General features: G+C 32.9%; 2 protein-coding genes across 2 annotated transcripts; both read right to left on the reverse strand.

The window, feature by feature from the left end:
• Positions 1-1,918: 1,918 nt before the first annotated feature.
• Positions 1,919-7,683, reverse strand: LOC132736140 (myogenesis-regulating glycosidase-like). Its single transcript, XM_060723220.1, has 3 exons — positions 7,502-7,683; positions 4,670-4,838; positions 1,919-4,218 (listed from the first exon to the last, which is right to left on the reverse strand). Exons 1-3 carry the CDS (start codon positions 7,537-7,539, stop codon positions 2,191-2,193), a joined length of 2,235 nt encoding a protein of 744 aa, XP_060579203.1. The 5' UTR covers positions 7,540-7,683; the 3' UTR covers positions 1,919-2,190.
• A 1,606-nt stretch (positions 7,684-9,289) lies between these two features.
• On the reverse strand, positions 9,290-27,387 carry LOC132736141 (elongation factor-like GTPase 1). The gene is made up of 20 exons (XM_060723221.1): positions 27,243-27,387; positions 25,945-26,039; positions 25,482-25,549; positions 24,922-25,006; positions 24,308-24,441; positions 23,340-23,477; positions 22,084-22,176; positions 21,346-21,455; positions 20,740-20,863; positions 19,727-19,943; positions 19,218-19,340; positions 18,357-18,456; positions 17,394-17,518; positions 15,774-15,931; positions 15,238-15,391; positions 14,637-14,768; positions 13,683-13,830; positions 12,174-13,210; positions 11,393-11,577; positions 9,290-10,604 (listed from the first exon to the last, which is right to left on the reverse strand). Exons 2-20 carry the CDS (start codon positions 26,033-26,035, stop codon positions 10,416-10,418), a joined length of 3,411 nt encoding a protein of 1,136 aa, XP_060579204.1. The 5' UTR covers positions 26,036-26,039; positions 27,243-27,387; the 3' UTR covers positions 9,290-10,415.

The following is a 27,387-nucleotide window of genomic DNA, read 5'->3' on the forward strand; positions in this document are numbered from 1 at the left end:
GTTTATTTTAAGCTATCAAAATTCACTTTTCAGAAACTGTTTATTAAAAGCTATCAAAATTCACTCTTCAGTACATGTATATTATAAGATATCAAAATTCACTATTGAGTAAATTTTTATTATAGGCTATCGAAATTCACTCCTCATTAAATGTTGTAAATTATAAGCTAGCAAAATTCACTCTTCAGTAAATATTTATTTTAAACTATCAAAATTCACTCTTCATTAAATGTTTATTATAACCTATCAAAATTCAATCTATAGTTAATGTTTATTTTAAATGTTTATTATAAGCTAGCAAAATTCACTCTTCAGTAAATGTTTAATAAAAGCTATCAAAATTCACTCTTCATTAAATGTATATTTTAATTAATCAAAATTCACTCTTCAGTAACTGTTTGTTAAAAGCTATCAAAATTCACTCTTCAGTAATTGTTTATTATAAGCTTCAAGATTTATTATACACAACATATTTATTATCATTAATAACAATCAACATACACCTATTGCTAATTATATTTAACAAGCAATAAAAATTACCCTTCATCAAATCTATACTATATGTAGCTACCAAAATACACATTTTACTATAAGTATATTATTAACTACCAAAATTAACAAATCCTAGAACAATGTCATTTTAAACTGGGACATAATATAACAGGGACAAGCAACTATCATCTGGATAAGCTGTCTTTATATGATGACATCTATTGGATTCTCAACTAATTAATTATTGATATGCATAGTTTTTAAATGCTGTCGTTACACTAAATAACACCGATACATTTTCATAGCATCCTGTTCAGAGAATTTAAATACATGAGGAATGTAAAAATCTAAACGCAAGTTTGCTTATATAAATCTTATTTACACTGTTTTAGATACCCTTTCACAGCAATCAACAAGACAAAATGCCAGTGTGTGTACCTGATAGGACGAGAACATATCGCAGCACTAGTCTCCAGTTGCTTGTCCCTTCAAATTATGTCCTAGTTTTTAAACCTTCACTTTAGTGAATACCTGGTATGTAATTATAACAATGGCATCAAAAAGATGTAAAATGATTAATCAAATTGGAAATGTAAACAAGAGATCATAATTTAATTTTGATCATATTACTGATAACTTGAAGAGAAATTGAACAAGAGCACAATGATGGTTGTAGATCGCCCACCTGAAACAATTAAGGTACACTGCTTGAAAAGGTCACAATTCTTCAGTACATAAGTAAGTAATTAGGTCTTAATTATAAGTTGTGTCATTCTTTATCCCAGCTGCATAACTGATCATAATTATAAAATATTTATTACTTTAGATTTCTAGGCAAACTGGGCTTTGCTTCTCAGTTTAATTATATGTAAAGATACAATGAAATAATAAAATTTTAGGCAAAGTTATCTTCAAAAGATCACAATTCTTTTCAGTACAAAAGTAAGTTACATATATTAGGTCATATTATGAGCATCTTTTTTGATCCCAGCTGCATAACAAATCAAATATATAGAGGATTTATTACTTTGAAATTCTAAGCAAACTGGGTTTTGCTTTTCAATTTAATTTCCATGAAGTAATAAGATTTAAGGCAAAATTATCTCCCGACTTTGCTCTTGTAGTTTAGAAGGTTCTTTATATATGTTGACAACGTAAACTAAGAGATCCTTCAAAAAAGGATCACAAGCCACATATCTAAGCTCTCTCAATTATAGTTTATAACATGTTTATTATATCACTCCATAAAAAAGTAGGTGGGCTATTTTTCAACACTGGGGTAAGATTATAGTAGAGATCAACAGAGTTAAAATATGTAAAATAACTTTAGCTCTGGGCCAACACTGTAGTTTCTAAGTGGACGATTTTTTTAAAGATCTCATATTTAAGTCTATTTTTCACTCTTGTGTACTTTTTCTTCTTTTAATACCAGACTGGAACTATTTGTAGTAATTTTTTTTACAGGCCCACCTGTTGATCATTTCTGTGAAGATTGGACAAAATCCAACCCATTGTTTAAAAGATGTTGTTTAGAGAAGTTGTGCATTCCAACAAACTATGGACACATTTCCATCACAAAAGCTCACTTTTGAGCACCTTGTGCTCAGGTGAGCTAAAAAAGTAAAAAAAATCATACAATTATATTTGTAGATAAAAGTAAATATCAGGATATACCTTATTTAACTTAACAAAAAAAATTCATGATAAATGAGTATATTGTGTGGAATTGTTGCTAATATCTTTATGTAAATAAAAAACAGCAATATCTTCAAGTGATACAGCAAAACCTTTCAGCCACTGTTTCCCTGCATAAGACGTCATTGTTTTGGAATGTATCCACCGACCCGTTGGTAAATAAATATCTCGTTTTCGGTCTCCTAGGCACAAAACTGGTGCCACCATAATCGATTCTCCGATCAAGAATTGATCTGAAATGCGTAAAGTTTTAAAGTCTAATGGATCAATCCACCATAATGGACGCAAAAGGGGCTTCCCTTCTTTAATGTCGGGGACAATTTCAGAATAAGCCGGAATCACTACAGACTCTCTAAGCGAACTTAAATTCTTTAACAGATTTAAAGGTCTACCATCAAAATTTAACACTGCATTTGTTACTTGTAATCCTGGAAAATACATAGCCACCTCTATCCAGCGCATCAATAGCTCCGTGTCAACTACGTCTTCTGGTGGAGCCAAACTCACAACATACGGGTAGCCGTGGATACCGGCTGTTAGAGCCCCTGATATCATATAGTCCAAACATTTCTTCCCGCTCTTATTTGCAACCAGAGTTGGAATTTCTACGAACATTGACATGTTTTGCATATGATAAGCTGTTTCAATAAGAACAGATTTATTTGCACTAAGAAGTAGTGCAGCAAATTCTGAGTTGATGGCATTAATATCCGACGTGTTTCTAAACAGAGTATGGTGAATTGCTTTGTTTGCAACTGTTGTTTTAAAGTCAAATGCCTGTGGGTACAATGTCTCCTCCACAGTGCCTTTTTGTTGAAGGGAACCAAGCGCGTCAATTAGAAAATCCCTTGTTTCGGTCTTGGTGGCATCCCATAATGCACAACTCATGCCTTTATAGTGAATCATTTTAAATCCCTGCGTAAAAATATCCTTCACAAAAAGATCCCTATCAGCTCCAACTTTGAAATTTTCACCTGCTTTATAAGAGCAAGCTAAGGTCACCGGTAGCATGACCTTTGAATGCGAGTATTTGCCTTTGTCAACATTAAAGTATAAAGACAATTCATTGGCTATCCTCTCCGTAAATTTAAAATCTCCAACATTCTCTTGCCAGTCAGTGTCATATTCAATCATATTGATTGGCAAACCAACAGTATTCAGATTATGAAGGAATTCTCCGAAAGTTTTATGATTATTCTTGTAGCGATTTTCAAATTTCCATATAATTTTTGAGAAGTCGTGGTTCGCAATATCTATTAATTTTGTATGAGGGAAAAAACTGTTCCTTGTCGCAAGGTAGGTGGTTTTAATATCCGGTCCCTGGCAGATGGTATAGTTAATAGTAGGAATGACCGTCTGCTTCAAGTTCTCAAAATCTAACGAAAAACATAATTTATTATCATTATTGTCATTATAACTAAATTTTATTGGGTAATCTTGATGTACAATGATTGCACTGCCCTCGGCATTGAACCAATAGTTTTCCAAAATTTGTCCAAGAACCTCATTCCCATATGGCAGATATGTCTGTTTATCAATTGACACTGCATTTCCTTTCACCGGCCAAAACGACCCCTTAAAGTTTGGCAGTCCATACCAAAGTCCAAATTCTATATCATAGCAGTCTATGGGTATATGAAAATTGTTCTTCATATCTGTCCAAACAATATCATTACAATGTACTTGAGCATTTTCTAAAGTATACGGAAAAAATCGAAATATTGTGTCATCCCCAAATCGAAAACAAAACACATCGTCTGTCTGGTACTCATCACATTTCTCCACTTTCCCTATATCTAACTCGCTGCTTTTCAAAATACCCGTTAGAACAATATCGTCTTTATGATTATACACGTTAAGTACCCGTTGCTTCGATACAAAGTCGAAATACTGATTTCCAATGTTTTTCCTTGAGCGACCTTCATGGAATGACCAAATGATGATGATGCCGACAACTATAACAATAAAAAGAAATGTGACAACTACTCTCAAAATTTTCTTCTTGCATGATGCATGTGGGGCTTCTTCTTCCTGCAAACAAAATGAAACAAAATAATTTTACCAACAATTTAACAGACATTCCCTTGCAAATATTTACCATTCCTTTAGTTTACTTACCATTTTCCGTTTTTTTAAAAATAATTCAAAAACTCGTAAACAGTTCAATGATATAATATTCGCCTTGCTCTGTGAGCTCATCTTATACAAGTGACAAGCTATGAAATTCACTATCAATTCATTTATATAACAACATACAATAAAATCATTATCATTCATGGGGCACTAGTTTTCATAGTTTTCGTGAATAAGTCAAACAAGGAATTTCAGATCCAATGAAATTTCATTTCTTCTGTTGTAAGATTATTTTGCAATACAATTTACATTTTACTTTTGTGCACAAATTGACAATCTAACGAAATTTACATGCCAATGAAATTCATTGTAATTAAGTTATAACTGCTGTTACAAAACTTATACAGACCGAAAGGCTCTTCAGGTATTTGTCTTTGCTGGTTCCTCCCTGTGATAATGATTTCGTACCTAATGATGAAACACTGCCACCTGTAATTTCTGAAGCGCCACCTAGGTTACCATAATGAACACCTTTCACAGGGTCTGAGTGAGACAACAACTTTTCATGTTCTTTCTCTCTGTAAAAAATAGAATAAACCTTATAAATTCATTATTGTATATAAATCAATTATGAAAAAAATAGAATAAATGTTTTTTATTATTTTATATAAATTAATTTAAGTGTGATCACTCAGGCCATTAATTTCATGCATTAGCAAATGATTTTTCATCAGTTATGTTTCTGTCAAATTTAAGACAAAACTAGAAATGTGCCCATAGGATGCCTCTGCTCCTACACCATTTGCTGTGATAGTGGTATATTTAGATACTTAATATATGCATATCTTATAATTTTTATGTCAAGATTTATATCAATACGTAATATTTATATGTATAAATAATAGTGTTATAAGTAAAATATTTCATGAATTTGAGAAACTCATTTTCTTGATTTGACAAGTATTTAATGTGTTACTTAAACCACTCAATTTATGGTTATGACCAACCCCTATAACAAATTTTATGACTGTAAGCTTTTGTCCAGTTTTTACATAGGTAAACCATCATGATAATTAAACCCATCTTATTAATACAGGTAAATATATTTCAAGTACTGTCAGATTATTTGCAGATGACACTTAACTATCAATAACAATTCCTCCTAAGACACCCCCCAACACGATCTAGACAATATGGTTCTATGGGAGATGCAGTGGGACATGGAGTTTAATCCTTCAAAGTGCCAAGTCATTCATATATAATTTATGGGAAATTATGCTCCATGACCAAGTCCTAGAATTGTTATCTTGTGCTAAATATCTTGGACAAGATCTGTCTGCTGACATAAAATCTAACACTAATCTCTGCAAGCCCACATAGGTTAACCAGATATATGAACCCCTTATCCCTGCATCAAATGCAAGTTTCCTCTGACTTCCATAAGAAATTCTTTCTTCCTCTGTCGATAGCATTTTACTATGGAACTAAATCCCTAGGAACAATTCCACCCTGCCTAACTTAAGTCAATTCAAACAGGCAAAAGTAGGGTTGCAGCATTAGTCTTGCACCCGGTGTTGTAAAAAAAATTATCCTTTGTCTTTCCTATCACTATTCACATTTTAACCATGACTAGAGTACTTTTCCAGTCTCACCTTTCAGCTTCCTGGCATGATTATAATGTCCGGGACTATTTTACTTTTCTTTCACCTTTTACTAGCAATTCAATGCGCCACTTAATTCCTGCCTTAACTCTCATGAAATGGGGCTATGGGTCAAATGATATATGCAGTGCCACATGACTGTATACATGGCATAAGTACCTAAACATGGTTCAATTTTATCATTGACATACTCTTTTATCGATGCATATGTGTTAAATTGCAACTAGTCCAACTAGTTCAGTAGTTGTACTACACAGTTAGATGCTTTTTTTTGTGTAAGGGCAATTTTTGTAGATATGTCCTAACTGTATCCCACTGTAACCTTGTATCCCTTGTCATGAGGGGGTGAAAAATAATTGTGGTTTTGTCATTTGTGCCATATTAGTCCTATAAATATGACGTCGCTTTGAGATATTTTTGCTTCTGGGCAAAGCAACGTCATATCGAAATTGCTCAAAAACCCATAGCATGTTCCGCCAGAAAATCGGGCGGAACGAAAAACAATGAAGACAGCGTGTATTTACATAAGTTTTGACCTATTTATGAACAAAACTAAAAAAGAAATACCTTTTGTCAAAATAATTAAACTGTCACATCCGAAAAATCATGATTAAATCCTCTCATGTATTTCAATTCTTTTTACAGCCGATAAACAAATGGCGGCCGTAAAGTGCGCGAAATCTGATTGGCTAATTCAAATGCAAGCGTTTAACTGAGTCAGAACAATCTAACGGAATATTTTTTTAACGAAATAATTGCCCATGCACCGTCAGTGTGTTCGAATATATTTTTCCGTTCAAAAATTTGGAATCAATCTGTAAAGCACATTGCTTAACCAGTATGGCTGATAGACAAAAATAGATTGATGTTTATATTTTATTTTAAATTGATTAGTACATTGTTTGAGAGTGTTTGTGTATGATTGAGCATGAAATTGAAAGAAAAGAAGATAAGCTTTTGAATGAAGCTTGAAAGGCAAGAAAATAGACATTTTTTGAATTTTTTATGATGCTATGCGTTTTTGAGCAAAAACTATTAGACGTCAGGCTTGACCGACATAAACTATAACAAGCCTGTAACGTCTAATATATTGGACTAGTGCCATATATGATTATCTGACCCAGAACAAACATATCCTAACTTTGGCATGTCAATATATTTTGACTAAGTTGCAACATGAGAGTGGAAGGACCAGGTGTAACAATAAATTATTGCTTGTGGTGTATAACATTTAAGGTTATGCAGACCTATATGTCACAATCTAATTGACAGCCAAATTGTCCTAATTTACTTCATAAACCATTGCCCATTTAACTATTAAATGTTCAGATTTTTTAAAATTTATTTTCAAGAATAATCTTTGGTCATTGTTGCATTGGTTTCAATAGGTCTTATATCAGTTTGTCATTAATCATTAATGATAAGAACTTCTAAAGATATAAAGAAACGAAAATTTGCATAATTTATTCTACCGGACAGTTTAAATAAAAATAGCGGAACCGATTTTTAATGAAAATATATGGTACTGTCCATCACCTATTCACATGCCACTCGATCTAGACTTTAAATATATTCAATACCTTTTTAAATCGTTCTTTGGAGGGGGTTCACTATCCATTGTTTTTGTTGAAATTTCGTACTACATATTTACAACGTTTCGGTCATCAGTGGCTATGATAAATGCAGAAGAATTCCAAATGTTCAATTAAAAGATAGAATAAATTCTGTACTCAAATAGATAGGATAAATTCTGTACTTTTTCGTACGACTATTCGTATAACGTCTGCTTGTTTTAATACTATTCCCATACATCATAAATCTCCAATTCGTGCTAAAAGTAAAATCAATAACCATTATTTAACCACATCACCTTGACCTTCACTCATAAATGACATTGAGCTTGAAGGTAAAAATTTCACTGATTTTTGCTATAATTGACTGTACTTAACTTGGTAATTAATTAATTAATGGATTACCATCATACTTAGACAAAACAACCTTTTGGAAAGGACCTTCTAAAATGTTGAACTTGTCTTTGAGCTTTAAATTACTTAACTGTCAAGGTCAAATTATTGAATTTTGGTTAAGTTGTCATAATTTTATTTATGTGAATTTTGGTTAAGTTGTCATTATTTTATTTATGTATGGATTTGATTCATTCCTGGTTGGAAAAACAATACTTGTGACCAAACAGACATATTATGACCTTGACCTTTAAATGAACTTGGCCATCAAGGTCAGATGAATGAATTTTGGTTACCGGTATATTTTCTTAATTTTGTCATTTATTTATGGAAATGATTTATACTTTGACAAAGCAGCAATTGTGACTAGACAGAGCTATTGAAATAAAAAAAAAAGATTTTTTAAATTTTCTTTTCTTTCATTTTCTTAATTTAATTTTTTTTTAAATTCATTTTTCTGCATTTTTTTTAAACTATTGTAAAAAAGTAAAAAATTAAATATTGCCTCCACCCAATGGTGGCTCTTGTGCTGGTCAATTTTAGTTTAAACGGTTAGCTCCTTGAACCAATTTGTCCACTTTCAAAGCACTATGGTGTCGCAATTTATTATGAGGAACATCATTGCGACTCCAAACCTGTGATCCATGATTGAAGGAGAGCACTTTCCATTCACATTAAGATTTCCCAAATGTGAGAAAAAAATTAGTGTTTCTGTAATAAAATTTACTTGTAAAATACATCACATGCCTAATTTGTGAGCTGAGAAATCTCCAACAACACCATTGGTTATTAAACAGACCATTGATGTTAAAACTATTTCCAGGTTTTCATAAATTATACTATACCTCTCTACATGCACTGACCACATGAGACAATATTTAATTTCTTTCCAGCATCCTCTCAACAAAATGGGAAGCACTTAATCTTATGTTGCAACAACTTGTTGCCCAACCTATTTGCTTTTGTTAAACATATACTTATCATTTGTACATGTATGCGATGCAATAAAATGTTTAAGCTAACAAATAAAATCTTTCTTTCCCAAAGGTGCGCCTCTGCTGAGGTTGTACTATATACCTAATATTTGTATTTTGAAGCATAGTTTTCACATGGCCTCAATGTTGCAAAAACAATTTAACTGTTTTATGGTAATAATAAATATTCATAAGTATTGTCATCTTGTACATTTTTTACTTCCAACTTTTTGACCTTTTGATGAAACAACATTTCATTACCATAGTGCAATAATAGGTTAACTTCTTATATAATTCAATAGGAGTTAAAACTGGTAAATGCACTAAGATGATGGTTTGTAATACATGTATACGCTTTGGCTACAATTAAATCATTGATTTTACTTTAATTATATCAAGACGTAATTTCAAGGAAATAAAATAACACAACTTCCATGACCATGTATCATTTTCTACAGTGTTTATTTCATAAATCTGTCAAGTGTTCTTACAGGGTTTAAAACAATAAATACATAAATACAAGTGACACTAGCAGATGATGCTATGAAACAGAAGCTATGATATGTAGACAAAACGAAATCTATTTTTAGCCTTACCAACGTTGACCTAAACTAATTTGACCTTAACCTTGCCTAAATGTAGAGATTCATCTAACGTACAAGCACTCTATGATGTTGCTATGACAAAGAAACTAAAAGCATGGCCTTATTTTGAAGAAAAATCAGAAAATCTATTTTTAGCCTCAATGACCTTAACCTTGCTCAATCAAAAGGAACCAGTACGAAAACTGTCTATAAGTAAAGGTGCTATAAGATAAATTTTCATAAAGAAACAACAGCTGTCTGTCAGAGAAGCAGCATGCTTCATTATTCTCAGTGCTGGATAGTATGATAAATGCAAAGTAGAAACAGGGACATAAACTGCTTGGAGGAATTACTTAACCTTGATAGCAAAACAAGTATTTAAAATTTGTACTGAATATCTGTGATAGTTGTTTTTTTGAAAAAATAAGGAAAAATATTAAAAATTATGTTCAAGAGATATTATTAAGGAAAAATGATTTTATGGTTATCTCCCCTGGCTTAAGAAAAACATTTCAATTTTGATAGTTAACAAGTATTCAAAGTTTCAAAGTGGATATCTTTGAAATTTACCTTAACAAAAAGGTTTAACCAGAATAAAAAATCTAATTCAAAAAGTGGAACTAAAAAACTACATAAGCATAATTTTTCTAACAAAAATTCCCTTATCCCTAAGTACCATATTTTCCAATCCATTAAAATAATTTTATCAAAGAAAACCAAAAATACCTATCCTGTAATACTTGTATACTCATATACTTTTTTATTTAAATTCACATCTGATAATTTTAGAAATCATTGCATAAATTTTTTTTTTGTCATTGTGAATATATAAACATTTATGCATACAACAATAAAATGCGTATTTCTGAAAGCTTTTTAATGAACTATGAAATTTTTAAATTACTCGTAGTTGCTTATTGTGTTACAAAACAGCTGGTCAATTTATGCGAATAATTGCTTCATATAAATAAGTTATTTGTTTCTTGTAAGTGTTCTTTGTTTTTCTGCATGCTCAATAATCTTTTTATCAACTTTTAATCCTTTACGCTCTCGCACATTGTTCATGTACAATCGTGCACGATTCTCACAGTCGGCTTTCTCGCCATAATGCATGATCTCTTCTTCCGTGGTCGGCACCCAAAATGGATCAACATCAATAGTCTGCAATAAATAAATAAATTATCTTTTAATCAACTCAAACCAAAGGTAAATTTACCCATTGTCTGCTGGTGGCTCCTGATTGTATTCATTCAACCAGTGCAGACCATGATCAGCTGACACATCTGTGCTGTCTGATCATGGTCTGCACTCTTCGCTATTCATTCAGTTCATATTTTGTACTCTTTCCTAAGGATGATGAATGGTTCTGTCCAGATTGTTTGCTTGTTTGGTTTTACAGCACATCAGCAAAGTTTAAGTCATAAGTCACCAAAACATGAAAGACGACTTTTCTAACATTTGGTGTTACAAACTTCAAACCAAAACACCAGGGGTCAAACCAACAAAAACTAAAATTGATTGTATTTTCCTAGAATTAAATGGTACATAGACAAAATATATAAAACTTGCTTATTTGCGCAGAAACAAGCCTATTTCTGGATGATATCAACAAATTACAAAACAAATACAAAAATAATGAATCAAAATAAGGATAAAATCAATATTTGGATCAACTGTAAAATGCGCAAATTTTGTTAAATAACAATAAATCCATCCTAAAATTTTATAAACATGCAATTTTATGTCCAATTCTATTAAGTTAATATCAAATATTAATTACATGAGGATAAACAATGGAAAATATTTGAGTTTTTACATTTGATCCTGTTCTTGAACTGATCCTTAAACCTTAGTAAACATGGGGCCTGGGACCATGTACAGCTGGGAAGTTGCTTTATAACAATGTTACATTACAAATGTGACACTAAAATCCATGCAAAAAACCGTACCTCCCAGTGACTGAATACCAGCTGAGGACTTGCCAAGCCACTTGTTTTCTTCCGGATATCCTCCGAGAAGCCAAAACTCTCAACTACTGGAATGACTGCTACGATGTTAAATATTTGAGAACCCTCTCGCATTTCATCTTGGAGTACTCTACCATTTCTCTTCCCGATCACGCCAAATAGCTTCCCTAAAAACAAAAGTCAAAATACAGCACAAATAGAATAGGTTCCCTAAAAATAGATTTGAAATACAGAACCAAAAGCGTCTGTAAATGATAGAGCCAAATAAGAGCACCGCATGTGGTATTAACGTTATACGTTAAGGGCAACATCTATCAATAACCAATTATTAAGCTTTCAGAATTATACCCCTTGTCTAACAACTGCACCTTGACATGTTATCTATAACCAGCACTGGTGTTATAACATATAGAATTTAGGGGAAACAAGTGCTGTTTGTAAGACAGTACACTCGACCATTCTAAGTGCTTTACACTAAGAAAGGGACATAACTTTGTAAAACATTAACACTGAGTTATGGGACCTGTGGCCATCATTTGAAAATCACACAGAACAAGAGTGTGAAGTGTAAACTCATTTCCTTCAGTAGTTTTGGAGATACTAACTTGCATATATAACCAAAGAATGGCACCAACGCCAATGCCAACACCAATGCGGGGATGAGTACAATAGCTTTCCCTAATCTTTGAATAGTCAAGCTAAAAAAATCTATCAAACCAAATGTTAAATTATAAATTACCAATGAATATTTTCAGACACTTACCAAGAACATCTGCAGTTGCCTGTATATTACATTTATACATGGCGGCCATTATACGTTGAGGCTGTGTTTGAAACGATTTCAGGCATCCTTCCTTCACTATAGATATTAATTGTCCCGACACATGACCTTTCATATCTGTCCTCTTCTCTTTATCACCTCCTGAAGTGCTCGCCTCTGAAATCTCGGGACAGGGACGATTTTCATTTACTAATGAATCAGTTGCTATAGAAACATTATTCTCTAAATTTAATTTAGACAACTGTACATGCATCTGTTCATCTACATTTGTTATTTGTTTTGTGACTAAGGTATTCTCACATATATTTTCTACATCCCCATTTCCAATAACCTGAGGTCCAATTTCCCATTTTTCCATGATAAAGCAGACGCCCCTCATTGGCTCATCACAAAGGGGCCCTGTAAGGGTTGCAAGCTGGAATCCACTTACAACACTATAATCATAATCCCTTGCTACCACTGTCACATCTGTTTTATCATCCCTTAAACAACCCCACATTGAAGTTCTATTGTAGCCATCCACTTTATTCAACAGCAAATTTGGTCCAACTCTCTTAGGTCCAAATGCCCATATAGAATCAACACAACCTTTCCATTGTTTACCAGCTTCTAAAAATAATTTTTCCAAGTTATCTTTAAATTCTTTAATTGCTTCTTTAGTTGACTGTTTTAAACTAGATCCAATTATATCAGATTTGTTTCTTTTTGATATTTTTGCCGATATATACTGATCAAGGGTTTTAATCAAGAACGCGTTTTCTTCGAGATAGTTTGTGACCTCGTGCGGAAGCGGCACAGCTCGTATCTGTACCATACAGTATCTGCTTGGTGTGAATATCCTAACTAAACCAGGTTCTAAAACTTCCTCGTCATCATCGAACTCGCGCTGTTTCTCATTTTTTCCGACAGGATTCTGTTCCTGTATTGACTCGTTCACCATATCAATCGTTGGAGGACGTACGATCGTTTCCCTGAATGGTACTATCGGAGACGAGGCAGAGATTTCTATTTTAGCATATCTGAAAAAAAAAAAAATTAAACAAAATTTCAATGACACCAATGTAACTTACACACATTCACAGATTTAGTCTTCTATTTATTCAGTTCAGAGATTGATTTTAGCAAATCTGAAAAAAAATATTAAAATTTCTATGATTCATATGTTTTACGCATTCACAGATAAAGTTATCTTCGTAATCAATCTGAGCACAATATTAAAGATTAACAAGACTTAAAAGCTGAATTCTTTCAAGTGATTAAAAAAGTGCAGATAATATACCAAATGTTTGGTATTTTACTTAGACACTCCCTTGTGTCTGTAATAAGCAGGGGAATTAGGACGTTTGCCTTTATCAGTAAATGAGGCAAATCATGTTTTGATCTTTACAGATTCACTAAGCATTATATTATCTATACTATGTTGGTGCACCATAAAACCAAACAAACAGACAAACAGATTCACTAAAACTTGAAAATCTAACTGGAATAAACCTTTCAATAAGATCATCCAAACATCGACGTAAGTGGACCTCTCCTGCAGTGATAATCACATGTTCACCTGTTTCCTGTACAAGAACCTGTACACACGGGTCTGCTTGATTAAGTAACTTAAGTCCTGCAACCAACTTTGGCATGTCTCCTAAAAAATAATGTTCAAACATGTAGTAAAAAGTGAACATTAAACATCACTAAAGAGGTTTGTACATGCACAACACAGCATTTATTTACCCCCACCCCCACTCTTTATTTATTCCAATATCTATTTCAGTGTAATAGTTTATATTAACAGATTTTTAAAGCTACATGCCTCCAGATGAGTAAAAATATTTCAATAAAATCAAACTGGAGAAAGATGTACTAAGATGTAAGGAAAAGTAAAAAGTTTCAAGATTTAAGTAATATTTTACATATTATGTGCTATTAATGACTGATTTTTCAGTATTTACTATATTTCTACTGAGTAAATAATGCAGTAAAGGCTATTTATGCATATTTTGACCACTTTTTGGTAAATTACATGGTTTGTAAGTGCCATAGATAATGTGTAAATTGCTTCATTTTGGTTAATTCACAATATTACACATTCAAATACATTTTCATAATTTTCATGAAAATTAGCATGAAGCTGAAGGCGTGCTGCTTTAAAATTATTGTATCATTTGCAAAATTTCAGTTCATTTGCTCACTTTTTTGTCAGAATTATCATTTTAATTGTGCAAAATGATCCAACAAAAGAAAAGTGTTTTAATGCTTTTAATGCAAATTGGACTAATAATGGCACAAGAGAATCGTTTTCAAATGTAATTTGGAAATTATTTCTCAACTATCTTTTGCATATTTTTCCTACATTGCCTAAATTAATCTATATTAAAATTTCAAACTCTATGTTTTTCAACATTTGAACTCTGTGTAGCTCCATTAAGAATCTACAAACATGTAACTTACCAGCATGTACCGGTTCAAGAGCTACACGCAGTATGGGTGAGACATCAAAGTATAGATCTGTGAATGATGGACAGGCTACAGTACTAGACAGTGTTCCTGACTTTAATATATGATCCTCAAGTCCACCTATACCTGAAAAATTAAATATAAGATATTTCAAGTCAAATTAACTCTTAACACCTATACCTGAAAGTGAAATATTAACTTTCTCCAGTCAAATACACACTTTACACCTATACATTAAAAATTAAATAGTCAAATTAACATGTCCCTGAAAACTAAATACAAACTTTTTCAGTCAAATTAACACTTACAAATTTTATCTGAATGAGCACTTTGTGTTAAGGTGAGCGTAAAAAAAGAAGCTGACAACTGCAATAAAACTTTTTTCAAAACATATACAGGGTATCTTCAAAAGGCAAACATTTCATAAAATCTACAGCCAGGTTTAATATTTATGAATTTCTTCTTTTAGTTCTGTTCCAGTAATACTTAGATAATGAGTGAACATTTATTTTCGAGAAAATTTTCAGTTTGCAAAATTAGCGAAATTCAATCCCTCACAAAAATTTCTTACTTTACAGTAAGTTATAATATTTACCAAGAACATTTCCAGCAGGTACACAATCTAAGGCCTCCAGTTCACGACCCATAAATAGATAAAGGTCAGTTACCGTGACAACCGTAACATGTTCATCTCCCGTTAGATCTTCTAATCTTTTAGCTCCATACATACCATTCGATTCTTCTGATATCTGCAAATAAATTCTTTATTAATTAACATCAATACATACTACCACAATTTTTTTATATGTACATATATATATATTCTTTTTTTAAATCAAGGCAGTTATTATCAAGTACACATGTACTTAACATGAAGTATTCATAATCGGTGTAGTAAAGCAACTTCAAGAGACAGAAAATTGTTACAAAACCACGTTTTCTGCCAACATTATTAAACATTTGGGAAACAAAAAACAAAGAGCCATAATTCTATCCAAAAATGCTTGAATTATAATACATTGTCACTTGGTCACATTAGTTCTTTTAAGGTTTGCCCATTATGTATCTACCAGACACAATTTTACCTCACATATGTAAAACAGAAAAAGTTTGGTAAATAATGAAGAATACCTTGTTTAAAGCAATAGCAGGATCGTGTTTAGGTCCAAGGACATACAGCTTTTGTCCTTTTCTCACACATCCACTAAACACACGAGCAAACGCTACAAACACTTGATCTGTATCGTCCTTTTTATCTTCACTGCTCTCTACCACAACTTTTGTCTCACCTAGATATTGAAAAATATAATACTTTAGCTTCTAATAGTAAGATTAACTGACAAATTGATTATACATTATAATACTTTCTTAATCTACTGATAAAAATAAGATCTTGTTTCACTCTTTCAACATGTTATGCTTTAAGGAGACCAATACGTGAACTTTCAATCTGTCACATAGGTTAAATGCATAATAGCCTTTGGTTTCAACTGTTAAATCAAAGACTATCAATCTGGAATTTTAATATCAAAATTGATGACTTGCTTAATATCTCAAGATTAAGTCAAAATGAAAATGACAGACAGATGGAGTAAAAGAAATAAGCAAGTTCACAATAGCTCATTAAGGACATACTTTTTTATCCACACAAAAACACAAAACACAAAAGTTTTCTGAAAACGTGGATGCTAAGACAGCTTTCTAAACAAGAGCCGGTTGAACCGGGTGATGCTCCCCGAATAGGTTTTGGACACAGGAAGGTATACCTCTTGTAGTGTCAGAGTTATGTCACAGACAAAGTTCAAAGTGTAAAAACAACCAAAATGTTGCGTGCGACACATTGTCTCAATATGGTGATCATTTCTGTGAAATAGTTGTAAAATCCTACTTCAAATAACGAAGTTATGGGCCGGACACGATTTTGCTGCAAGGTCATGCTGTGACCTTGACCTTCAAGGTAGCGACCCAAATGTTGCGCGCGACACATCATCTCAATATGGTGATCATTTCTGTGAAATAGTTTTAAAATCTGACTTCAAATAACAAAGTTATGGGCCGGACACAATTTTGCTGCAAGGTCATGCTGTGACCTTGACCTTCAAGGTAGTGACCCAAATGTTGCGCGCGACACATCGTCTCAATATGGTGATCATTTCTTTGAAATATTTTTAAAATCCGACTTCAAATAACAAAGTTATGTGCCGGACATGATTTTGCTGCAAGGTCATGCTGTGACCTTGACCTTTAAGGTAGCGACCCAAATGTTGCACGTGACACATCGTCTCAATATGGTGATCATTTCTGTAAAATAGTTTTAAAATCTGACTTCAAATAACAAAGTTTTGGGCCGGACACGATTTTGCTGCAATATCATGCTGTGACCTTGACCTTCAAGGTAGCGACCCAAATGTTGCACGCGACACATTGTCTCAATATGGTGATCATTTCTGTAAAATAGTTTTAAAATCTGACTTCAAATAACAAAGTTATGGGCCGGACACAATTTTGCTGCAAGGTCATGCTGTGACCTTGACCTTCAAGCTAGCGATCCAAATGTTGCGCGCGACACGTCGTCTCAATATGGTGATCATTTCTGTGAAATAGTTTTAAAATTCCGCTTACAAATAACAAAGTTATGGGCCGGACACGAATTCGGGACGTACGGATGGACGGACGGACAACCCGACGACTAATATTATGCTCCTCCGAAATTTTTCGGGGAGCATAAAAACATGAATGCCAAAATATCACCTTCTGAAGAACTAGGAGCTGAGGATTGTTCATTTGATTCTCCAGTAGTTTTCCCAGTCATTCGTTCAGCATGCCTGAGACGCGCTATCTCCCGACGACGCTGCAGTTCTTCTTCTGTCAATGGTCTGTATAAGAAAAGTGATTTACTAGTTTGATATTATCTTAAATTTATGGAAAATTTTAATAAAATGAACTAATTATTTTGATACATACATATTAGAATTCAGATGAAAATAAGGTCATTTTCAATGATAGTATGCATCAATCTGGATCAATTTTTCCTGGAAGTGTCATCTTTATCCATTTTAATGAGTACAGTCATTTTTAGCTAACTACCGTTTAGAAAACTCAATAACCGGTTACCGTGGTTAGTACTTGACAAAGAGGCACAAAGTTTTAAATTGATTCTAAATATAACCTAGGTTTTTATTACAAGATATGACAATTTGTTTGTGTTTTAATTGCACTCAACGACATTTTTTTTTTATCAGATCCTGAATGGTATGACCTTATTGGAAAATATTACTCCATAATTACATGTATGAGGATATGTTTTAAAATCATTTTGAGTATAACAAAATACGAACAAAATGTCATATCTTGTCATAAAAAAATGTAATGTTCAAAATGTAAGGATATTATTAGTATTGTTGGTTAAACATTTAACATGGTTTTTAGCTCCCTGTTTAAACAGTAAGCATTTTTTCTGAACGTGTCACCCCTTATTTTCTGATATTTCAGTATTGTAAATAATATGCCAAAATAAGCAATAGACAACTTTCGTGTTTTTGCACGTGAACATTTCCGCATTTCCATAGCAAGCATTTCCATGGCCAATACTAAGGGAAAATAAACATAGGTCAACACAATCAAATGAAAATAATACAACTGATCAGAATATCACACTTGTATAATATTCCCAATAAACATGTAGTTAATAAACAACATGTAACTATTGCGTACCTTTGTTTGTTTTTGGGTAGTAATGCCCTGTCTACTGGGAACATCTTAGAAACAAATACAATTACAGGGATATCTTCTGAGTCCTTACAAGACAGAAAGTCTGAAAAGAAAATCAAACTATATTAAATAACATTTTAAATCTTATGCCTTAAAAAGAGAGCTGTAGAATCAAAAATTTAAGTAAAATATACAATTTCTTTCATTTCACAAATTGTAGATTTTCATTAGAAATAAATGCTTGTTAAGTATCTTAGCATCATAGAGAGAACTTAATTGATTTTGCAAAATATTGCCCTCGCGTAAACATCTGAGCCGCGTCATGACAAAACCAACATAAAGGGTTTGCGACCAGCATGGATCCAGACCAGCCTGCGCATCCGCGCAGTGTGATCAGGATCCATGCTGTTCGCTTACAAACCTTATAACAAGTAGAGAAACTGATAGCGAACAGCATGGATCCTGATCAGACTGCGCAGGCTGATCTGGATCCATGCTGGTCGCAAACCCATTATGTTGGTTTTGCCCTCGCGTAAACATCTAAATAAACAGTATATTAAACTTTCAGATATATTGATAATCTGTTGACATCTTCTTCCTTGAATAAATCCAAATTACATTGACCTGAACAGCCGTAAGTCAACATTTTCATGATTTTATCTTACATAACTTGCATAAATGTGATAACTGAAATGGGCCAAAACTGGATTTTTAACTGGAAAAAGGGGCTCAAAACAGGCTTTTCTTAACCAATCCCAATTTTAACATGTGTTTGACACATTTGGTATAAAGAACCCATATTGATACCCTCAAAATGAGTAGTATTTCAGCAAGAAGATTTAGAGTACGAAATAATATGATCACCTTTCTTTAGATCCTGCGTCTGTTTTGGCATGGAGTCGAACCTCCTTGCCTTGTTACACATCAACTTCTCAACTTTCTCCTCCTCTATATCAAGTGGTGAAGGCAACTTTTCAACAACTTTACCTGCAAAAATAGTATCAACTGAATAAAAAACCCATCTTTAACAGTACAGATAAATCATAAATTAACTGAAAATTTATCTGTTAATAATAAATGTAATGTGATTAACAGATTGTCTAAACTACATATAGATGCTTTTGTAACAACTTTTAAGTCTGATTCTTGGCATACATGGAATCATGGTCTTGCCAAAAGTAAGGCCAAAACCCAACAATTCCAGAGTTTAATTCTGGTGATGCCTTTAATAGAGACCATACATGTCAATCAGAATATATGCATGTGTGAATTATCAGTTATATAAAAGGCCTAAGCAGAATCCCTTTAAAAGCTTTCAAACAAAGATTGAAATATTTTACTAAAGGATAAGCGTAGTATATCTTTAAGCATACCTAGGACAGCATTAGACACAGGTAGCCATTTTCCCATCAGCGCTTGTAACTGAATACGAGCATCATTGTGCCGGGAATCACGAGCGGTTATTTTTAGGTCGAGAGATTTCACAATTTTTTCCGTCATTTCTTTATCACGTCTAACCATCACTGCATCATAAACAGCCCAGATACTCTCCAGAATAAACTGGACAAATAGTGGCTTCTTTCCTTTGCACTGAAATATAAAATTTAGATTTAATAAATATTTTAAAAGCTATTCATCAAATGCAAGCCTTGCATGTAAATTTTGAGGATCCCAATATTCTTAAGTTTTTCCCCACAATGAAATGCAATTAAACACTAAGAAATAGCAATATCATTATGTTGAAATTATGCTTCCCTGACTAGTGAATAAAGATAAATGAGCCGTGTCACGACATAACCAACATAGTGCGTTTGCGAACAGCATGGATCCAGATCAGTCTGCGCATCCGCAGGATCCATGCTGTTCGCTATCAGTTTCTACACTTGTAATAGAGTTGGTAAGCGAACAGCATGGATCCTGATCAGACTGTGCGGATGCGCAGGCTGGTCTGGATCCATGCTGGTCGCAAACCCATTATGTTGGTTTTGTCGTGACGCGGCTCAAATGTAAGGTTAGTAAATTACCACCAAGCAATGAATATGTCATGACAAAGTGAGAAAATTATCTTCATATCAAGTATAAGTCATTGACTTCAAATCATTCAAAACAATCCCTCAACTCTCTGGTTTATTTCATACAAACTTTTTTTCAATTTGGGAGGCTACAGAGTGGCTAGGGAAAGTCAGGAGTTCTAATTAAGTGCCCTTTGGTGTTTGAATTAATACAGAGAGGGGTTAAGTTTAAAACATTTCATTATGTCTGTAGGTAAAACCAAAAAAAAAAAAAGCAACCAAAAAAACCATACAAAACGTGAGCAAACAATACAACTTTCCTTCTTACAAGAAATAAAATAAAATATTTCTAATCTATAAACAAAGCAACTAACCTGTGCACCTTTCATTATACGTTTGGTTTTAGAATTAAGAAAGAAATCTCCCCACAGTGTTTGACGAAGACCAGCTTCATTCATGCCAAGTTTCTTTCCATATATCTCAGCAAACTGGTCAATACTAAAATAATGAGAAAACTGGTCAATACTGAAATATTGGTCAATATTGAAATATTGCGGAAACATGTCAATAATTAAAAATTGAGCATAAAGAAAACTTGTTGTATGAAGAAAATAGGTCAATACAGTAAAACTAAAAGTGAGAAAAACTGCTCGAAACTAAAATAGTGAGAAAAGCAGTCTACATTGAAAAACACAGTGAACTGACCAAAGGTGAAAAAGAGAGTACACTTGTCAATACTGAAAAAGACAGCCAAATGGTTAATACTGAAAAGGTGGGGACATTTGTTAACACTAAAATAATCAGAAAATTTGTTAAAGCACACTAGGTGGTACTGAAATAATTAGCTTTATGGGTTATTACTGAAATAGTGCAATTCTTGCTACCAAGTATGATGTACCTATAATCATCATTTCACCAATATAGTGTTCATCAAACTTGAAAACCAATGAAAAAAAACACCTAACAAAATCAATATTTACCTAAATCCCCACCCATCATAGGCTGCAGCAAAGAGGACATTACCAAGTTCTGGTGAGAAGTACATGTTTTTATGCTCAAATTCATCAGCATCTTCTGTCCAATCATATGTCTGTGTAAACAAATGATTCATATGATTTTAACCTTTATATAGTTTTTGATCAATGAAAATTATTACTGAATTTCAGATTCATAAAGAAAATTTGCCACAATTATTTTTATTGGATTAAAATGAGCAAAATACTCCACAAGGTGTTCACATACACAGGGTTTTCATTTTTATCTAAGAAAGAAAATAGCCGATTTGGCCAAGGGTTAAGGGGGATTTTGAATATACATGCTAAAAGTATACCTGATTTAACAGAATTTCAACCAATGAAATGGATCTCCAATCTGCTAATAATGAAAAACCTGTGTAAAAATTAATTTTAATTTTGTTTCCTTTTTGTTTTTCTTTTGCAACCAAGTAATGGGTATATTAAACTACTCATTTCACACAAAGTTGAATTTTTAAATAATTTAAATTGAGCTTCATCGTTTTTCTTATATTTTTGGGTTTTTATTTTCGAATCTCACATAACCAGCATTCTAGAGCTTATAATATGAAACTACTCATTTAACACCAAGTTGAATTTTTAAGTAATTTATTTTGAGCTTCATCGTTTTTTTTATATTTTTGGGTTTTTATGTTCGAATCTCACACAACCAGCATTCTAGAACTGATAATATAATAGTCATACCTGTTTCTGTTCACTAGATGGGTTGGATGGAGAATCTGTCGTCTGCATTGACATAATATCTGCTGTAAATAATTCACTGGTCACGAGGTTAACCTAAAACAACAACAACAACAACTTTACAATCGACTATGCAAACTATTAAAATGGAGTGAAAAATATCACACAATGCAAGTTAATGTGGAAAATATAATTTGCTAAGCCAATAAAACTGGCTGAAAATAAATTTAGTGCTCGCAAATTTTTTTAAGCCAATCACCGACGAGGATTTTTCAAATTTTCAGGTTTCAAATCTTAATAGAACAGATTTTATATAAACTGGACGTTTTATATTATAAAACGCAAGTGGGTGGAGCACTAAGCCGGTTAGAGTGCATATTGGATGTTCTTCGTAAATAAGAAAGCTACAGTCGCTTCGCAAGCTCCCCGCTCCTTTTTAGCTTTCTTATTTACGAAGAACACCCAATATGCACTCTAACCTATACATGGAACATATTTTCAGCATTGTTTTGCTATGTAAACTTTAAATACCTATGTAAAGAAAGTGTATATTAAAGAACTGAGATACTAAATATTTCTTTTTTCTTTTTGAGGCAATAAGGTATAAAACCAATAGTATTGTGCAGTTGGTGAAATTCATATACAACTGCAGCACAAATGTATACAGTTGTGTTTTTTTCCTAACATTACCCAGTAAACACAGATTACTTCCCCTGATTTGTCATTTTCATGGTCATTCCTGATATATCTTTGATGATGATTCTTACAATTCTATCAATCTCATGTAAAGATGATAAAAATCTTTTTCATAAATGAGCAGTGTCACGACAAAACCAATGTTATGCGTTTGCGACCAGCATGGATCCAGACTAGCCTGCGCATCTGCGCAGTCTGATCAGGATCCATGCTATTCGCTATCAGTTTCTCTACTTGTAATAGGATTGGTAAGCGAACAGCATGGATTCTGATCAGACTGCACAGATGCGCAGGCTGGTCTGGATCCATGCTGGTCGCAAACCCACTATGTTGGTTTTGTCGTGACGCGGCTCATTTGATCTTCAGATAAATTAAAGAATTTGACAATTCATCTCATTGTCCATTTATTTTGCTTATTTTTATACACTTTATCAATTATATACATTGAGTAATGACCCTAAAAAAATGCTGCTACTCTGTCAAAGGATATACATACTGTAAATATCAGGCACTATTTATTGTGCCAGTTTGTTTTATACTGAAATGTTAAAGTGTAAGAATACCTCTGTAAGTATCTGTTGAAGGTGATTAAACGCCTCTGCTGGTTCCATCTTCAGTTCTAAAATCAATCTGTCGAGTTTATTGAGAACCAGTATAGGTTTGATGTTTTCTAGCCAGGCTTGACGTAACACAGCATGAGTCTGAAAATTGTTTCAATAATGGTCATATCACATTGTCTGATGAGATACTAAAATATTTCAGAGAGAAGTAAGTCACATTGTTTGCGAGTGTGAACAGAGTGAAATACAAAATTTTACATTCCCTTTCTATACTACTGATAGGCATAGCAAATTGGAACACATGTCTCAAATTTCTTATAATATCATAAGATATAAATTAGCACTAGTAGATTAGCTACTTTAACAATATTCAATAAAGAACTAAAATGTCTATTGGTTGAATGAACATTTTAACTATAGGTTGTTTTCATGATCACGAGACTTTACACTCATTGCTTAGTACTTGTTGGTTCCAGGAACAGATTCAAAAGTGTTTCTATAAGCTTATAGCTTCCAACACAATCAAACTAAAATATATTAGTATAAACTAAAGGCTGACTAAATAAATCTGCTTGTCAAACCAGTAATTAACCCTAAACTCTGATTAAAGTTACAACTGTAGCAAAAGATAAATTAATGTTTTATATACATGTAGTTTATAAATAAGCATGGAGATCTGTGTAAAAATTCTATTTTTTTTCTTCAAAAAAATACATAAATATAACTAAGGACAGATATAATGAGGGACATTAGTGGATTATCTTCCCTTGATAAAAACCGAGGTTAACCAAAATGTAAGTAGGTCCAAATATTTGGAATCCTTTGATTTTAAAGTCCGAGTAATCCAATAGCTTAGGACCTATCTATTTATAGGGAGTACTCAGGGGAGGTTATTCCCTAAAGTCTCTCATTGATTGACTGCAAAAAAACAAGGACTAATATTTTTTCTACAGAAAAACGATAACAGTTACCTGCGGACAGACACCTTCCACAACGTCAACAACAACAATTGCTCCATCACAAAGTCGTACTGCCGTAGATACTTCACTGGAGAAATCAACATGTCCTGGTGAGTCAATCAGGTTCATTAAGTACTCGTCACTCCCTAAATGTATAAATGTAACACATCTCAGTAAGTCTTTGTTTGTTTGTTTGATTTGGTTTTACATCACACCACCACAGTATAGGTCATATGGCGACATTCCAGCTTTTACTGGTGGAGGAAGACCTCAGGTGCCATTCTGTGCATTTTTCAGGCACGAACAGGCACCTGAGTAGAACCACCAACATTCCATAAGCAAGGCGTAGCTTGATGGCGTCCTCACATGAAAAAATCCAAAGACCTTGTCGGGATTCGAACCCACAGCAGTGAGGACAAGTTAATACTAAATGTCTTATTTATAGTATGACAGTAGACTACTTATTTCTTACTATTCATTTATAGAATAAAATTTTAGTTATTCAGCCAAAAGTATAGAGCCATGTCAGACTGCACGGACGTGCAAGCTCTATACTGGTGACAAGGGCTAACCACTTTTAGTTTCAGCAGGGTAAGGTAGAGTGGGGGGGTTAAAAACAAACTTACCTGCTTGATAATGGAGTGATATAGCACTGGACTTCATAGTTATCCCTCTTATCTGCTCATCTTCTCTGCTGTCCAGGTAACGCAACTTTAATATAAAACAAAATATGCAACATCTATACGTAACTTTTCATTTATTTAGTCTTTCTCGATATAAATTTGGTCCCTTTGTAACAGTCTCCAACAAAATCCAACCCTTAAGGATTGAAATATCTTTAACCTGGACAAAACCATTTATCAATTCGAGGGAAAATATCAAAATAGCCAACAGTGCAGACCATGATGAGAAGGCACAGCTGATCTTGGTCTGCACTGGTTGTATCATTTATATTCAGTTGCTGCCAAGCAGGCTATGGGTAAAATTAATTAATCTATGCAACATAATAATTCTTCTGAAGAAATCATAAGTAACATCTTTAAAGAAGCATGCCTTCAGATTTATGCTAATTTTCATAGGTTCACAATAAGCAAACTCCTTATAATCACTTAAAAACACCAGAGTGTTTATAGGAATGTTAAATGGTATAAGACGGAAAAAATCATCGAAGTAGTCAGTAGCATACCTTTCCAGCCATTCTTTGAGAAATAATACCATTGCTGGCAACCAAAGCATCAGCAAGAGTTGTCTTCCCTGTTCCAAAAATAAAAACATTTCAATACATATCAACAGCTGATTTCAGTGTTATACATCAATAGTTATAAAAAGAAAATAACCATGAGGCCCAAAAAACTAATTGTTCTGTTTCTTATCTCTGACCATCCCTAAGGGCGGTAGGTATTTCAAAATATTTGTAACTACTATATATACATGTATCTTTATTATAATTTCATTTATATATATTTATAGAAAAAAATTGTCAAAGAAAAAAAATGTCAAAATAGAGGTAATAGACCTGAAACAAAAAGATTGTTAAAAGCAAGTCAATTATAACTTAACAAGAAAAAATTTCATAATGAAAACAATCTAATTCAGTGACATAAATCATAAGTATTTAGTATTCATATCAAATCAAATAAATAATATACCATGATCAACATGAGCTAGGATACAGATGTTCCGCACATGTGATGGCTTCTTTTGCAATTCTTTTATCTTTTCAAGATCTGTAAGCCGCATATTTCTGAAATTAGGGGAAAAAAATCAGTTTAAAGAAACGATGATGATAGTATCATTTTTGCATGGTAAATAAAATCTGTATTGTTGGATTAGAAAAATTTTCAGGTTCCCCTCTGTGCATTATTTCAGGCATGTGCGGTCAACCAAGTGGGGTAGAAGAACCATGTTGTTCTTTAACATTTACTGTGCTTAGCTAAATCTTTAATGAATGTGCCAGATGACCTTGGTCTGCAATAAACCAACATAAACTATGACAAGCCCATAATGTCTGATATATTCGACTAAGGTCTGCAATTGTGACATAGGTACATGTAGAAGCTGTTGCCCCCTTATCAAGGTCAGCTCGGCCATAAAACCAACTCTGTCTGGTGCCCTATTCAAACTTGAAACAGGCCAACTCGGCCCATATCTTTATTACTCATTTACTAGTAAAATTATATTAATTAATAAGATTATTTTTATTCTATTTTTATCAATCATTTACAAGATATATAATGTTCATCTCCTATTTTAATAAATTAGACGAGATTCACAAATTTTTTTGATTAATTTATATGCATGTGTATATGTAATTGAATAATTAATGATTTGTTGGTACCTAACTTACATTGTATATTAGTGTCCCAGTGATTATTCTGCTTATAATATAACAGACTCCGAAAAAGGGCCTCTTCCCAATTGAAATTTTCTTTAAAATCATGCAGTTTTCCCAAAAATCTTAACTTAAACCTGCTTTTTTACTTCCCAAATTTGCAATTTTAGCGATAATTGTTCCCAAAATCAAGAGGCTAAGGCCTCTTCCCAATTAAATGAGAAAAATCACTGTGTCCACAAGATATCTTTATATACATATATAGGCCGATTATGTAAAATATTTGATGATATCTTTATATACATATATAGGCCGATTATGTAAAATATTTGATTATGTGACTAGCGCCTGTGTTAGTGTCTTACCTTTTTTGTACAAAATATTTTTAAACATTGCTTGTGTAAACTAAACAGGTATTTTCCATATCTCAATACAATAAATACATTAATTTTAACAAAAAAATCAGACATAAACAGATCAAAGAAAGAATATATATGTTGACAGCTTTTTATTCGTGTTTAGGTAGTGCTGACTTTCCCTGTCCGAAATAAGCGCATCCGAAACCTATGTAAAACAATCAATCAAACAAACACCCACATCTGTGTGAAACCTTACCTATTAACTGTAAGCCGGCTGGAAAGAAATAACGATTACTTTCTTCAAATTTATACAAAATATCCTAGATTTATTATTACATTTAAATACTGAATTATTGCGCAACTTAGAACATATGTGTGGTCTCCATTGTTAGGTTGAATGC

Source organism: Ruditapes philippinarum, unplaced genomic scaffold, assembly GCF_026571515.1.
Source record: "Ruditapes philippinarum isolate M1 unplaced genomic scaffold, ASM2657151v2 ctg192_1_1_1_1, whole genome shotgun sequence".
Lineage (NCBI taxonomy): Eukaryota > Metazoa > Mollusca > Bivalvia > Venerida > Veneridae > Ruditapes > Ruditapes philippinarum.